The following is a 16,579-nucleotide window of genomic DNA, read 5'->3' on the forward strand; positions in this document are numbered from 1 at the left end:
ACAGACTACTTTCAAAAGCTATACTCTCTAAAGGAAGAAAATCTGGCGGAAATGGATGCATTTTTAGAGAAATACAAGTTACCCAAACTGAGCAAAGAAGAAGTTAACCAATTAAATAAGCCAATATCCTATAATGAGATACAGGAAGCTATCAAAAGTCTTCCAACAAAAAAAAGCCCAGGACCAGATGGATTCACAGCAGAATTCTATAAGACCTTTAAAGAAGAACTAATACCCATACTCCTCAAGCTCTTCAGAGAAACAGAGAAGGAGGGAGCTATCCCAAACTCATTCTACGAAGCCAATATCACACTCATCCCCAAACCAGGCAAAGACCCAACCAAAAAGGAGAATTACAGGCCAATCTCCTTGATGAACACAGATGCAAAGATCCTTAACAAGATTCTAGCTAACAGAATCCAGAAACACATAAAAAAAATAATACACTATGATCAGGTAGGCTTCATCCCAGAGACACAGGGATGGTTTAACATACGTAAGTCAATAAATGTAATCCAGCATATCAACAGAGCCAAGGTCAAGAATCACATGATTATCGCCACAGATGCAGAAAAGGCCTTTGATAAAATTCATTCATGCTAAAAGCTCTGGAGAAAATAGGAATAGAAGGAACATTTCTAAAAACAATAAAAGCCATTTATGACAGACCAATAGCCAATATTATACTTAATGGGGAAAAGCTACAACCAATCCTCCTAAAAACAGGAACAAGGCAAGGATGTCCACTGTCTCCACTCCTCTTCAACATAGTCCTAGAACCCTTAGCCAGGGCAATAAGGCAAGAAAAAGACATTAAAGGGATCCGCATAGGGAAAGAAGAAGTGAAACTATCCCTTTTTGCAGACGACATGATACTATACCTCCACGATCCCAAAAACTCCATCCCCAAACTTTTAGAAATCATAAGTCACTTCGGCAAAATAGCAGGATACAAAATAAACCCACAAAAATCAGTTGCCTTCCTATACACTGATAACGCACAGGAAGAGAGGGAAATAAAGGGAGCAACCCCATTCACAATAACCTCCCAAAAAATAAAATATTTAGGAATTAACCTAACCAAAGATGTAAAAGAACTATTTAATGAGAACTATAAAAAGTTAAAGAAAGAAATTGCAGAAGACACTAGGAAATGGAAAGACCTCCCATGCTCCTGGATAGGCCGACTTAATATAGTAAAGATGGTGATACTTCCAAAACTAATACACAAATTCAATGCAATTCCTATTAAAATCCCAATGACGTACATCACTGAAATACAGAAAACAGTCCAAAAATTTATATGGAACAACAAAAGACCTAGAATAGCCAAAACAATTCTAGGGGATAAAGACAATATGGGAGGGCTATCCATGCCGAACTTCAAACTCTACTACAGAGCTATAATCACAAAGACAGCATGGTACTGGCACAAAAACAGACCCGAAGACCAATGGAACAGAATAGAAGATCCAGATATAAATCCACAGGCCTAAAGCCAGCTGATATTCGACAAAGGAGCCAAAGACATACAATGGAAGAAACACAGCCTCTTCAACCGCTGGTGCTGGGAAAACTGGGCAGCCACATGCAGAAAACTAAAAGTGGACCCCAGCCTATCACCATGCACCAACATCAACTCAAAATGGATTAAAGACCTTAACATTAAACCTGAATCTCTGAAACTACTGCAGGACAGAGTAGGAGAGACACTTGAACTAATAGGCACAGGAAGGAACTTCCTGAACAGAGTCCCAGGGTCACAACAAGTTGGAGAGAGACTCGACAAATGGGACTACCTTAAAATAAAAAGCTTCTGCACAGCTAAATCTATCGCAACTAAGCTAGAAAGACAACCAACTAATTGGGAAAAAATATTTACCAGCAATATATCAGACAAGGGGTTAACATCCTGTATATACAGGGAACTCAAGAAACTAATCCCTCCCAAACCTAACAAACCAATTACTAAATGGGCAAGGGAACTAAAGAGGGACTTCTCAAATGAAGAAATAAAAATGGCAAAGAAACACATGAGGAAATGTTCATCATCCCTGGTGGTGAAGGAAATGCAAATAAAGACAACCCTGAGATACCACCTTACCCCAGTCAGAATGTCCCACATCCACAAATCAGCCAACGACAAATGCTGGAGGGGATGTGGAGAAAGAGGAACCCTATTACACTGCTGGTGGGAATGTACACTTATACAACCACTTTGGAAAGCAGTCTGGAGGGTCCTTAGAAAGCTAAAGATTGACCTCCCTTACGACCCAGTCATACCACTTCTAGGCATCTACCCTGAACAACAGGAACCAATATACAAGGACACGTGCACCTCCATGTTTATTGCAGCACTGTTCGCAATAGCTAGGATATGGAAACAACCTAGGTGCCCCACCACAGATGAATGGATCCAAAAATTGTGGTATCTATACACAATGGAATATTATGCAGCCATTAGAAATGACAAAATAATGGCATTTGCAGGGAAATAGAAGGAATCATGTTGAGCGAGGTAAGCCAAGAACGAAGAGACAAACGGTACATGGTCTCCCTCATAAGTGGATGCTAAATCCAAAAGGTTAGGTGATACAACAAAACTAACAGGACTTAAGAAACAAAGAACTCTCGCTCATCTGGTTGAACCACTACTAAATATCCTCATGCTGCTGATCACAAATATGGTATATAACATGTGAACACTGTTATATATTACAGACTCCAGGGAAGTTAGAATGAACTTGTGACTTTGAAATTATGTAATCATTTAATCACAATCAAAAAAAAAAAAAAAGAACCTCGGGGAAGGGAGGGAGGGGATGGTAGGGGGAAAACAATGGAGGGGGTAACAATGTTCAAGAGGAAGTGTACTCATAACCTCACTCATGTAACTGTAACCCTCTGTATAGTAGCTTTACAATAAAAAAAAAAAAAAAAAACAGAAGAAGAAACATGGATCTTTAGGCACTAATCCCAGGAAAAACATTCTACACAGGGCTATGTTAGATTTTATGTATGTAAGGACAAGATTTTTTTCCATTCAGCTATGGAGAGTTATAATAGCCAGCATTAATTACCTTTGACAATACCTCACTAAGGTGGAATTTCTTCAAAAAGACTTCTTTAGAGACTTAATCTAAAATAACAACTCATTTCTCAATTTAGATTCTAACCTTTTCCCTTGCTTTAGAGAAACCTCTGAGTTTGTCTTTAGAGAAATCTCTAAATTTGAGTTTATTATGTATTTGAGTATATGTATGCACTTTATCTCTAATTGGGAGTGTATGAGTGTACTTATTTACTTTATCTCTAATTTTGAGTTTATGTATATATTTACTTGCTTACTATCTAACTCTCCCACTAGAATGTAAGCTGCTGAAGGGAGAGAGTTTACCATATTCACTACTATACTCCCAGAGTCTGGAGCAGTGCCTGGCTCATTATCACTACCATAGGTAATGTTCACTGGGAAATCACAGTGTGCTAGTTGCTAGGCTAGTGCTTCAGAAATAGTAACAAAATTTCTAACAAATGATGAGATGACTATACATGGTACTCTGAAGCAAGCAACATTAATACAAAAGTTCCATTGAAAATTTCTCAGTACAGTCATTAATCCACAGTAGGACATGTCCACCAAAGCCCACCACAGATGACACACCTTCATTTTCAAACTGTCTCATGTTTCAACATTCTCTTTTTGCAAAGCTTTGGAAGGAGATAAACAGTATTACTTATTATACCATGTGCACAGCAAATATTTGATAGATACCCATACATAGGAACTCCTGGCTTGAAACAAATTTAAAAGAGAATCAGAAACAGCACCATGTCTAAACATGAAATGCTGGTGCTATGAAACCTAAACCAAATGCCATGAACTTGAAGGAGGGCTCCATTGACAAGGACAGCTGCAATAAAAAGCAGCAGGAGGCAGTGCAAGTGCAAACTGAAGCTTCTCAAGTCTTCCAGGGAAGAAAAGCAATGCCCCTAGGGAAAGCCTCCCAACAGCCATGCCAGCCATTCTTCAAAGGCAAGCAGAAACAAACCTGAAGAATACGAGTTTTCTGTTGATTATTCGTCATTCTTCTGGACTTGGTCCTTTCCACTTCATGTCTATGAACCCAGCCTCGAAGTTCATGATTCAATCTATAAAACAGTTTAATTAATTAATTCACTATTTCACAGAAATAAATGTCTTATCCCTTGGTTGGAAATGAGTTTTATCATTCTGTAGGTTCCAAAGAGTATTCAAGAACTTGATTATGCAATATTGCTTTCTAGTTTGAAGAAGCTAAGACAAGAATCTCCCATATCCTGCATAGGGCACAGGAATTTTTCTTTTTCTGTTTCTCCGTACTTTAACTCTCTTATACTAAAATAAATTCGTGCTAAAACTTAAAAAAAAAAAAAAAAGCTAAGACAAAGATTAAGTTGTTTTTATTAGGATATCCACTTTTATATATAAATCTCCTCAATCAGAAGTTAAAAATTCAAAGAAAACCATAGTAGCAAATAAGTGCTAAAGACTAGATGCAAATGCTTTTCCACAAATATAGTTTTTCCTGTTTCTGCACTTAAGCTATGAATATACAAACATCAGGAACACTGGACAAAACTTATCTCATAGGACCTCTAACAACAAATGGATATATTATGGCTTTTGAAAATATGCTCTCTTAAGAGGAGGAAAATGGTGAACCCAACTGGCTGAGGGAAAAATACTTTAAGTTTTCAACAGTGGAAATTTAAAAGATTAGTTGAATATAACTTTTATTTTGCTTACTTTCTAAAGAATTTGTTAGATGTTAGGCTATGCTTAGTTAACTGTAATTACTGCTTATTACACATACACACACACACACACACACAAAAAAAAAAAAAATAAGGCGGGGCTTGGAAGTTGGCTCAGTGGTAGAGCGCTTGCCTTGCATGCCTGAGGCCCTGGGTTCAATTCCTCAGCACCACATAAGCAAAAAGAAAAAAGCCGGAAGTGGTGCTGTGGCTCAAGTGGTAGGGCACTAGCCTTGAGCTGAAGAGCTGAGGGACAGTGCTCAGGCCCAGAGTTCAGGCCCCACAACTGGACCAAAAAAATTTAAAAAAAAAAAAATGAGACAAGTTTTGAGGTTCAAAAATGGACTCAAAAGGCACTGGAAAAAATTCAAATGAAAAACTAATAAGGTAGGATGTAATAATAGGGGTGTCCAGACAACATATCCTCAAGTTACTATCTTCCTATCTGGACAAAAAGTCTTGGCTGTGATGTTACCATCCACCAGCCGAGCACTTATCCTGAATTTTAACACCAATTTCATTCTGTAGTTCTTAAAAAAGACTTATTTAAGAATACCAGCACATATGAAATAGACATCACAATCTCTATCAGGTTGGTAGGGAAACTAGACAAAACTGATATCCCTATAGTTATACAATTAATAATTCAGAGTCTCTCAGTAAATCTAAACAGATACTTTTTGAGTTTCAAATTAATCATGGGGCCCAACCACCTTTCTGCAACCACCCACAACACTCACCTGAGAGATTCTGTTGTGTTAATCAGGGGCTGACAAGGAGGTGGAGGAATATAAAGTAGTGGTTCTTCAGTGAGCACCATTAGGGCTTTGTCATTTGAAACAGAATGATCATAACTGAAACACATATAGACAAAATTTTACTTCCTTGCATCTTAAGTTCCTAGAGAGTTTACTGTAAGAAACTGAATTCTAAGCTTATCTCTATAATCCTAGTTACTCAGATAACTGAGATGAAAAGGACTGTGATTTGAGACCGGCCTGGGTAAAAAGTCTGCAAGATGCTATTGCAACAGAAAAAAACTGTATGTGGTGGCATGTACCTGTCAGCCCAGCCATGACTAGAAACATAAACAGGAGGCCTGCCATCCAGGTCAGCTCAGCAAAAACCAAACTCTATCTCAAAAATAATCAGAACAATAGCCAGTGGCTCATGCCTGTAATGCTAGCTGTTCAGGAGGCTGAGATCTAAGTATTGAGGTTCAAAGCCAGCCCAGGCATGAAAGTCTGTGAGACTCTTATCTCCAATAAACCACCAGAAAACCGGAAGTGGCACTGTGGCTCAAGTGGTAGAGTGCTCACCTTGAGCTGAAGAGCGCAGGGATAGCGCCCACATCCAGAGTTCAAGTCCCACCACCGACAAAAAAAAATCAGCACAAAAAGTGTTAGAGGCATGGCTCAAATGACATAGCACCTACCTAGTAAGTATAAAGTATGTTCAAACCTCAGTACCACCATATATGTATACAGTTGCTAAATAACATATCCATGGTCAGTACCCTACTAGGTACTAGGAATCTAACAGGGAACCAAGAAACGAGATTTCCACCTTCAAAGTTCTAACAAGTAAGATGGGCCAACTCAGAAAAAAAAAAAAAAAAAAAGCACATAAATCCAAACTGTTAAGTGCTATAAAAGAAGCAAACAAAACAACACAGTATCTATTTTAGATATATGGTCTGAGAAGATGGTATTTAAGTCAAGATTTAAATGATAAGGAGAAAACATCTACATAGAAACTAAGGCAAACGTGGAGGCTGGGAAGGTGGCTCAGTGGTAGAGCGCTTGCCTTGCATGCCTGAGGCCCTGAGTTCGATTTCTCAGCACCACATAAGCAAAAAAAAAAAAGCTGGAAGTGGTGCTGTGGCTCAAGTGGTAGAGTGCTAGCCTTAAGCTGAAGAGCTGAGGGACAGCGCCCAGGCCCAGAGTTCAGGCCCCACGACCAGATCCAAAAAAAAAAAAAAAAAGAAAGAAACTAAGGCAAACGTATTTAGGCCAAGAGGGAGGGGGAAAGGCACGCCTAAGAAACGTAAAAGACCAATGAGGAGTTGTGAGCAAGTACAAGAAAAGCGGGCATACAAAGCTAGAATTGCTAAATGTATTAAGAAAGCAAAAGTGGTTTAGGGCGAAATATTTTAATTTACATGTATATCCTTGACACTGCACCAAAATAGATTTGATGGAGGCCAGAAAGCAATCAGGAGAGGACTGGAAAGATCCAAGTAAGAACCAACTATATGGACTAGGTCAGGAGCAGGGGAGTTGGAGAAAAGTGGACCAATTCAAGGCTATTTTTGGATAAATAAATTGTACTTGCTTAAAGAAAATTTTTCTAACAAGTCTTCCGCTGTGAATGTTACTAGCCACAAGCCTATATTATTTCCTGAACACACAGAAATACTACACGTTCCCAGGCTTCTAACTCAAGTATAAGAAATGAGGAAGGTTGTTGTAGAAAACTAGTTGAGAGTTAAAATAAGGATAGCAAAAGAGTTCCACTGCGCACATGCTAACTTTGAAATCCTTAAATAGGGAAGTCAAAAAGACTATTAGATTCATAAGTCTGAGGACTCAGAATAGAAGTATGGACCAGAACCATAAATTTAAAAATCATCAGGGGCTGGGAAGGTGGCTCAGTGGTAGAGCGCTTGCCTTGCATGCATGAGGCCTTAGGTTCGATTCCTCAGCACCACATAAGCAGAAAAAGCTGGAAGTAGGACTGAGGCTCAAGTGGTAGAGTGCTAGCCTTGAGCTGAAGAGCTGAGGGACAGCGCCCAGGCCCAGAGTTCAGGCCCCACGACCAGAAAAAAAAAAGAAAAAAATGAAATTTAAAAATCATCAGAATATACAAATATAGATTCTGTATTTAATACCATTTAGGCATAATGAGAACAAAAAAAGTCCTGCTTGAGATTTAAACAAGAAGAGTAGCCTACAAAAAAAAAAAAAAAAAAAAACTATTGATCAAGCTTGGTAGTGCGAATCTATAATTCTAATACTTGAGAGTCTGAGGCATCTCAAGGAGATATCCATGGTCATGGCTAACAAGCTACACAACAAAACTTTGCCTCAAAACAAGCTCAAGGGAAAAAAATAAATTGTTTAAATAGGGATACAGGTGAACCCATTGCAACAATGAGATGTACAAGATGCTATGTCAAAAAACGAACTTTACAACTTTGACTGGGGGGAGTATAGTCATGGAAGTGGTGAAGATGGGAGGGCAGAAATGGTAGGGGAAAAACAAAGGAGGAGGCAACAAAGCTTGATAAGAAATGTATTCATTACCTTGCTCATGTAATTGTAATCCCTCTGTACGGTATTTTCACAATAAAAAGCTTATTTAAAAAAAAAAAAAAAAAAAAAACAAGCTCAGTAGTAAAGGGATTACTTGCCATGCACAAAACCACAGATCATATCTCTTACACCATAAAAAGAAAGGAAAAAAAAAGAAAGGAGGGAGGGAGAGAGAGAGGGGGAGGGAAGTAGGGAGGGAAAAAGGAAGAAAGAAAGGAAGGAAAGGAGGGAGGGAGGGAAGGAGGAGAGGGAGGGAGTGGAAGGAAGAACGGAAGGAAGGAAGGAAGCACAATGAAATAGCAGCCCGGAAAAAAAAAAGAAGGAATCCTAAAAATATAACAACAAAAAGAAAAGTCTTCCAGAGAAAAACAACCCACACAGTCTCATGCTGAGGAGAGGTCAAGAAAAATGAAGAGAGAAAGTTTACATTAATTTGGTGACACTCAGAGCACTGGCTCAGAAGTGGTGCTGTGGCTCAAGTGGTAGAGCGCTTGTCTTGAGCTGAAGAGCCAAGGCCCAGAGTTCAAGCCCCATGACCGACAATAAAAAATAAAGGCACTGGCTCCACTGGGTGCAGGTGGCTCATGCCAATAATCCCAGCTACTCAGGAGGCTGAGATCTGAGGATCACGGTTCCAAGCCATCCTGAGCTGAAAAGTCCCAGTGAGACTCTTTATCTCCAATTAACCGTAAGAAAACCGTAAATGGCATTGTAGTTCAAAGTAGTAGAGTGTTAGTCTTGAGGAAAAAGAGCTCAGAGACAGTGCTCAAGCACTGAGTTCAAGCCCCATGACCAACAAAAAACCCACTAGCTCCCTTGACACAAAGAATTTTGGCAGAATAGAAAATTAACTTCAAAGAAAAAAGCCGGAAGTGGCGCTGTGGCTCAAGTGGTAGAGCGCTAGCCTTGAGCTGAAGAGTTGAGGGACAGCACCCAGGCCCAGAGTTCAGGCCCCATGACTGGACCCAAAAAAAAAAAAAAAAAAAGAAAATTAACTTCAGAGAAAAAGTAAAAAACGTCTGTGTATGCGCCCCACACAAGGAAAAAGAAGCAATAACTGAAAATATATAGAATATTCTTCCCTGCAAATTGTGCTAGGAACATTCTCCACGTTCTCTTATTTGGCTCTTAGGATTAACAGACTTGCTTGGAATAACAGAGATGTTAGTAATAACAAGTTAATAACCGCGCACATAGAATGAGGTCAGATTAAATACCATGGCTATAAGCTGGGTATTGGTGTCTCACACTTGTAATACTAGCTACTCAGGAGGCTGACATGTGAGGATTGCTATTCAAAGTCCGCATAGGCAGGAAAGTCTGTGAGAATCTAATCTCCAATTAACCATCAAAAAGCCAAAAGTAGAGGTATGGCTCAAATGGTACAAGTACAGTGCCCAGGCCCAGAACCAGCATCAACAACAACAACAAAGCATGCCTGTATACTTACAAAAATACAAACACAATAGTCCATCAGAAAAATTCCAAACTGCCTTTGAAAACATATTCCTGACATGTGATTTTTTTCCATGGATTAACTCTAATAATGCTTTCTCTATTCCTATGCTGACTGGCTTTGTTCTAAATAGCCAAAAATATTTTGAGGAAAAAGAAAAAATGTTTGATAGGAAAAATATGAGGACAGTGACTAGGCATGGAGTTGAAGAAGAAAGGAAAGGAAAAGTCTAAGCCAACATACAATCTGGAGATAATCATACCCACATTAACCCAGTCTCGTAACCTTGCAGATCATTACTGGTTCCTTATGAGGAAAGTGACAGTGCTTCCCTGTTTATCTAAGGCATTCCTGATTTATGCTTGTTGTCCAGATATAACTGTTACTAGTACTACGTTTTCCTCTTAAAAGTATGGCTCATGCCAGAAGGCTGAGATTGTTGAGAGGAAGATTGTTGAGGCCAGCAAGGGGGGAGGGGGATGGGGAGTTCATGAGACATCTTTTCAATGAAGAACTGGGTGTAGAGGTATACACCTGTCACCCTAGTTACTAACATAGATAAACTGTTAGGAAATTTGACATAGGTGAATTGCCATCATGAGGCTAGACCTATCTCAAAAGTAACCAGCAAAACAGAAGGCTAGAAATATGGCTCCGAAGTAAAGAGCACCTACCTAGCAAACAGTGAAGACTGGAGTTCAAACTCCAGTATCACTCAGAGGGAAAAAGTCTCCTCAAAGAAGAAAAACCAGGATTAGATAGTCATAGTTTGTTTCACTTCTGAATTTTATCAAACCTTCAAAGAACTAATAAAGCCTGCATTAATTAATGCAAGCAAGGAAGCTGGGGTAGGATGATCACACATTCAAGGCTTAGACAATTTATATGGTTCCTCAGAGAAAAGTTTTTCAAAAATCCCCACTATTACTTTCTTCTAGGAAGTGGCGCTATGGCTCAAGTGGTAGCGTGCTCACCTTGAGCTGAAGTGCTGAGGGATTACACCCAAGCCCAGAGTTCTAGCCCCATGACCGACAAAAAAAAAAAAAAAAAAGAGTACTTTCTTCTAGTTAGCACAATATAAGAGCTGTATTATCCTATCTATTTTGCTATCAACAAGTAAAATGGAAATTTAACAAGTCAGTTTTTAAGTTATATTGAGAAAGGAATCCAGAAGGAAAAAAAAACACAACAAATCAGTACAAATAATCTTACCTAATGACTATAGATTTAACCATATTATCCCACTATATCATATCTTGCCACAAATTTTCCACTAGTAAGTTTTAGATAAATGTAAATACAAATGATAGATAAAATTACTGAAATAGCTGAAGATGCTATATGTGTTTCAATATGTGTGTATATTAATGCACAAAAACTAAGACTTTCATGATCACATCTCAACAAGAATTCTAAAACTGAAAAACATTTCAAAAGTAAATTTACTTTAACGTTAATCTCAAAAATAAAATTTATTAATGGCCTCAATAATTCATGTGTTGCAATAGGCAAACCTGTATATCAACAATTTAGCTGTAAAGCTGACAATTACATAGAATTCTGTTTGTTTCATTAAGTCAGTATGACCAATATGCCATCCAACCTGTAGCTGCTTTTCTGGATGATACCATCTGATGTGTCTTGTGATTCTTTAGAAGAAAATCCTAAAAGATGCCTCCTTTGATTTGCAGGGTTGACACTAGGGTTCATCCTTCTAGAATCCTGTTCTAGCATGCTGAAAGAAAAAAAAAAAATGAAGCAACTGTTGAGACAAAAATCACATGTATCCAGGCTACATGTAACCCTAAAACAAATCAGACTTCCTTTCTTTGTCAATTCATACATATACCAAAAATATCAGGCATAGAAGCAAATGTGTATAAATACTTTAAGTCTGATAACCTGTACACATCAAAAGCAATTTTGAAAAAATTTTTTATAAACTTAGAAAGTACCTTATTATAATGTTTAGACAAAAGCAGTATACCACATGCTTTAAAAACCTTATACTTACATTACATAAATTACATAAGTTTGACTTTTAAACATCCTCCAAAGGCTGTATGTAGAAAGCTTGGCCCCTCCCCAATCCCCCGACTCCCCCACCCTTGCCTGTGGTACTACTGGGAGGTGGCAAAAGCTTCAGGAGATAGAACCAAGTAGGATGACCTAGTACAAGGATGTTAGGTCACTGGGCCATGTCCATGAAGGGGATTTGGGGACTCCCACCCCTTCTCTTCCTCTCACACTTTCTACCCACCATGAAGTAACAGGTCTCTATGCTTCCATGATGATGTTCTGCACAACATGACTGAAACCTCTTAAATCATGAGCCAAGGTAAATCATTCCTCTTTTTAAGTTAATTTATCTCAGTATCTAGTATAGTAACAGAAAGATGACTAACACATATATGCAAAGTAGAAATGTATACAATATACTTATTAAAATATTTATACTCAGATTCCTAGATACTGAAAATTGATATGTTTAACTATTCAAATGAAATAGGAATTATTTTCTTTCAACATTCAAATTCATTATTAGCCTATCACAATTACAGGAGGCAGGCTATCAAGCTAAAAAATATTTTTTAAATTACTCTATTTTTATTTGCATGTAAAAATTTCTATCCTCACATTTCTCCCCATCCTCCCTGATATCTTGACAGACAATATAGTTAAATAGAAGACTAACAGACAGACAGACAGCTAGATAGACAGCTAGACAGGTAGATAGATAGGTCGATAGAGAATACTGCAATGGTATTTATCACTGTAAACTCATTAGTTGTGTGCTTAGAAACTTGCCTCATCAAAAACATTTCATGTGTATGCTTTATTTTATGAAGCAACAAACATACTTTACACTAGTCAAAATCTTGAAATTGGGGCTGGGAAGGGGGCTCAGTGGTAGAGCACTTGCCTTGCATGCTCGAGGCCCTGGGTTCGATTCCTTAGCACCACATAAGCAGGAAAAAAAAAAGCCAGAAGTGGCGCTGTGGCTCAAGTGGTAGAGCGCTAGCCTTGAGCTGAAGAGCCCAGGCCGAGAGTTCAAGCCCACAACCAGACCCCCCCCAAAAAAAAAATCTTGAAATTGGGGACACTCCCTGGGGAAGCTAAAGGATTCTCTTTAGTGGATGAAGTGAAAGAGAGAGCAAGGAAGACAAAAAGGGCAGTTAAGGGTCTAAAAGGACAGGAACTCTTTTAGGGTACAGTAGTTTATATCCAAATTTGGAAAAACAATGAAACAGATATACCATTCTAATTATTTTCCTGATTTCATATTTCCCATCCTCCTCTTTTTTTTTCCCTTTTTTTTTTTTTTTTTTTTGCCAGTCCTGGGGCTTCAACTCAGGGCCTGGGCACTGTTCCTGAGCTTCTTTTTTGTTCAAGGCAAGCACTCTCTCACTAAGCCACATTCCCAGCCCTCTCCTCAAGTCTTTAGCACTGGAAATCCCTGTTAACCAAATGAATCCCACATATGATATGTTCTGGTACTTGACATACTCTAAACTCTTTACAGGTGTACCGCTAAATTACAACCATTGTACGAAATCTAATTTTGCTACACTTCAGGCTACATCTTCTTACAACTGTCTATTTCAAACAGAATGCAATATAAGCCTTGCTACAAATAATGTTAAGAGGCCTAGTGGAATATCTAACAAAACTCAGGAAGATTTAGACCAATGTGGTCTAAGAAAAAGTGAGAAATACCAACTAGAGGAAAACCAAATGACTGTGATAACTATAATCTTGTTTTTCTTTTTGAGCCTTTATAAAATGTTTACTTTCTAATTCTTTCCTGTGTGTGCTACCAAAAATTCTACTAATGAATTCTATTTACACTGTAAACAAAAGCAAAGTTAAGAACTTTCCCTTAAGTTGACAGATCTCAGTTCATTCAACAAAACCTACTAACCCTTCCATTCTATTAGTAAGATCTCAATATACTAACATGCCAGCTATGTATAGAAGCATTCCCTGAACCTTTCCAATGGCTAGAAGGAAATCTATTACCCTATTTTACTAAGAGTTTATCCTATTTAACCAGAAATGAATTTCTGTATCACTTCTACATTTTGGTATAATCAAATGTTCTACAACTCATGAAGTCAGGACTTTTATTCAGAACTGGAACACCATCACAGCACTGCTGTGGACCACATTTCCCAAAATGACTGATTGACTTGTTTAACAAACATGTACTAAATACCTACTATATTCCAAGAACTACCTGTGTGCTAAAAACTCAAATATAAAAAAACTGAGTTACTATATATGTGTGTGTTTATGTGTACTGACATATATAAAAGCTAGCAGAGTTGTACAACAGAGGTGTAAATAATGCTTTGGAATAAAATAGACGAGGGCATGTGATCTTTACAAAGAGGATTGTGAGATAATCTTAAATGCAAAGCAGTAAATGAGCAAAAGTAAGGAAAGGCATTTCATGTAAATAGAAGTGTTATCTGAAAAAGCACATGCACATAAGAGAGCATGTTTTGTTTAAGGACCTACAAGTAAAGCAGGAGGGGTATATCAGTGAACATTTTACCTGGAAGCACAGAATGGGACCTTCTTAGATATAGGATAAATGCAAGCTTAAATTATAGATGGCCTTGCCTATCATGCTATCACTAAGTGTAGGAAGTTATTCAATAAAAGAAACAAAACTTGGTATACTTTGTTCTTGATTTTAGTTCACACTCTGACCATACTCCTCTCTATGTCAGAATCTTCCCTATGATTAATATTACATTCCCTAGTCTAATGGGATGATCTACCTTCTTTCTTTTTGAAAAGTTAATGCTACATTTGGGAAGGGGAATGGTGCTAGTACCTATAATCCCGGATACATGGAAGTGAGTGTAGAGGTTCAAATTCAGCCCAGGGGGGAAAAATGTTAATGAGACTGCATTTCAACAAATAATGTGAAAGTAGTGGTACCTGCCTGTGGGTAGCGTGGAAACAGTCTGGGTAGATAAAAAGGAGGAACTCAGAGGTTCCAAAGGAGTGATTTGTAGTTTGTGGATGTTTACTAATTAAAGTACCATAGAATGATCAGTGATTTAAAGTTTAAAAAAAAACAAAAAAAAACTTGTACTGATTATTGTTCTTTCAATGATTTCACTATCACTCTAAAAACTTCTGTTTCTATTCACAAGGTATGGGCAAGTTAATGATCTTTTTAATCTCTTTTATCTGTAACCAGACTGCGCTATAAACACTTTTTTTTTTTTTGGCCAGTCCTAGGGCTTGAACTCTGGGCCTTGGCACTTTCCTTGAGCTTCTTTTGCTCAAAGCTAGCACTCTACTACCTGATCTACAGCACCACTTTGGGCTTTTTCTGTATATGTGGTACTGAGGAACTGAACCCATGGCTTCACGCATGCAAGGCAAGGATTCTACTGCTAAGCCACATTCCCAACCCTTAGCTACACTTTCAAAATGCAGTTTTGATATCGACTGGTAGTGACCACTATTTTCCAACTGTCAATATTGGAAATGATTTTGACCCTATAATGACATCTCCTCAGCCCACTGCTACACTTATCCCTTTTTAGCCTGAGCTCAGACTTCATTCAATGGACATCACAAATGTCACTCTCCCATCATGTATACTATGCATAACTGACAAAACGAATCAGTGATAAGGAAAAACTCAGATTCTACATAGCCTTCAGTTTCAATCGTATTATCTACCCAGATAATAATGTATTATTGGCCCAGAATCCATTTTGAAAATGTGATGAGAATGTTAAGAAACTTAGTTAATAATCTCAAAGTTTCTCACATGTTGGCTTTTTTATTGTTGTTTGGCCTCCATTCCCTGCAGATTTTGTCTAGACAAGCTGTCAATCCATTTCAGCTTCTTTTCAAAAACTATAAATACTCGAATTCTGTAAAACAATCTACAGGAACTAATTTAACCATGTAAATAACTGCAGATTAACATTTTCCTTTTTTATTAATATTAAAAAGTCTTATAAGAACTTCATTTTACTGCCCAGATTCAGTTATGTAACACTACAAATATGAAGAGAGGAATTTGGCAGTCCTTGTAAGGGCTAAATGTACAAAAGGGTATGAGAAAATTATGGTTGATATGAACTTTAGATTCTTAGCCTGAAATGTTTTGTGCCATACAAATGGGGTTTTGTTGTTGTTAATTCTGGAAAGAGCATGCAGTTACTTGGTCACAGAGATAGTAAAATGGTTATGCAAGCAATGACTTTTTAGTTCAGAATATTGACAATCTAATTAAACTCTTTATAATACACTTAAATCAGGTTATGACAAATATTTATACATAAACTAAAAAAAATTAAGAAAACAGAAGCCTCTCTGACTTATGTCTCCATGATCAGAAACATGCTACTCTACAAGTGTCACAACAGTTTTAAGCCACAAAATCATTATAGCAGCCCAGTGCCAGTGGCTCACACCTGTAATCCTAGCTACTCAGGAGGCTGAGATCTGAGGATCACAGTTCAAAGCCAGCCCAGGCAGGAAAAGTCCATGAGACTCTTATCTCAATAACCACCAGAAAACCGGATGTAGTGCTGTGGCTCGAGTGGTAGAGTGCTAGCTCTGAGCTGAAGAGCTGAGGGACAGTGCCCAGGCCCAGAGTTCAAGCCCCATGACCAACAAAAAAAATCATTATAGCAAAAACCTTGCTCATGTCATGAGCCAATGAGCTGGGAAAGCCTGTATTACTAAAACACAAATGATTTCAATTTCAAAGTCTGGAAGTAATATTGTATGAATTGCCACTTTACTTTTTCACTTAGTAAATCCTACTAACAACTGTTTTAGATTATTTATGAAGTCACTTAACCCTTAAGATATGATTTCAGATATTCAAATCTTCCTATCAAGTAGCTGAACATAGGGAGTGGCACTGTGGCTCAAGGGATAGGGCGCTAGTCTTGAGCTGAAGAGCTCAGGGACAGCATCCAAGCCCAGAGTTCAAGCCCCACGACTGATCAAAAAAAAAAAAAAACAAAAA

The 16,579-nt window shown here is 38.0% G+C and overlaps 1 protein-coding gene across 1 annotated transcript in view; it reads right to left on the bottom strand.

Moving 5' to 3' along the window:
* Positions 1-16,579, bottom strand: part of Atf6 (activating transcription factor 6) — a 179,272-nt gene that overhangs the window by 98,332 nt on the left and 64,361 nt on the right. The window contains exons 11-13 of the mRNA XM_042681408.1: positions 11,171-11,302; positions 5,538-5,651; positions 4,053-4,152 (exon numbers count right to left, since the gene is read on the bottom strand). Coding sequence (XP_042537342.1) covers positions 4,053-4,152; positions 5,538-5,651; positions 11,171-11,302 — 346 coding nt within the window. The remainder of the gene's footprint in view (positions 1-4,052; positions 4,153-5,537; positions 5,652-11,170; positions 11,303-16,579) is intronic.

This window comes from Dipodomys spectabilis, unplaced genomic scaffold (genome assembly GCF_019054845.1).
Source record: "Dipodomys spectabilis isolate Male_0828 unplaced genomic scaffold, ASM1905484v1 ptg000069l, whole genome shotgun sequence".
In the NCBI taxonomy this organism is placed as follows: Eukaryota; Metazoa; Chordata; class Mammalia; order Rodentia; family Heteromyidae; genus Dipodomys; species Dipodomys spectabilis.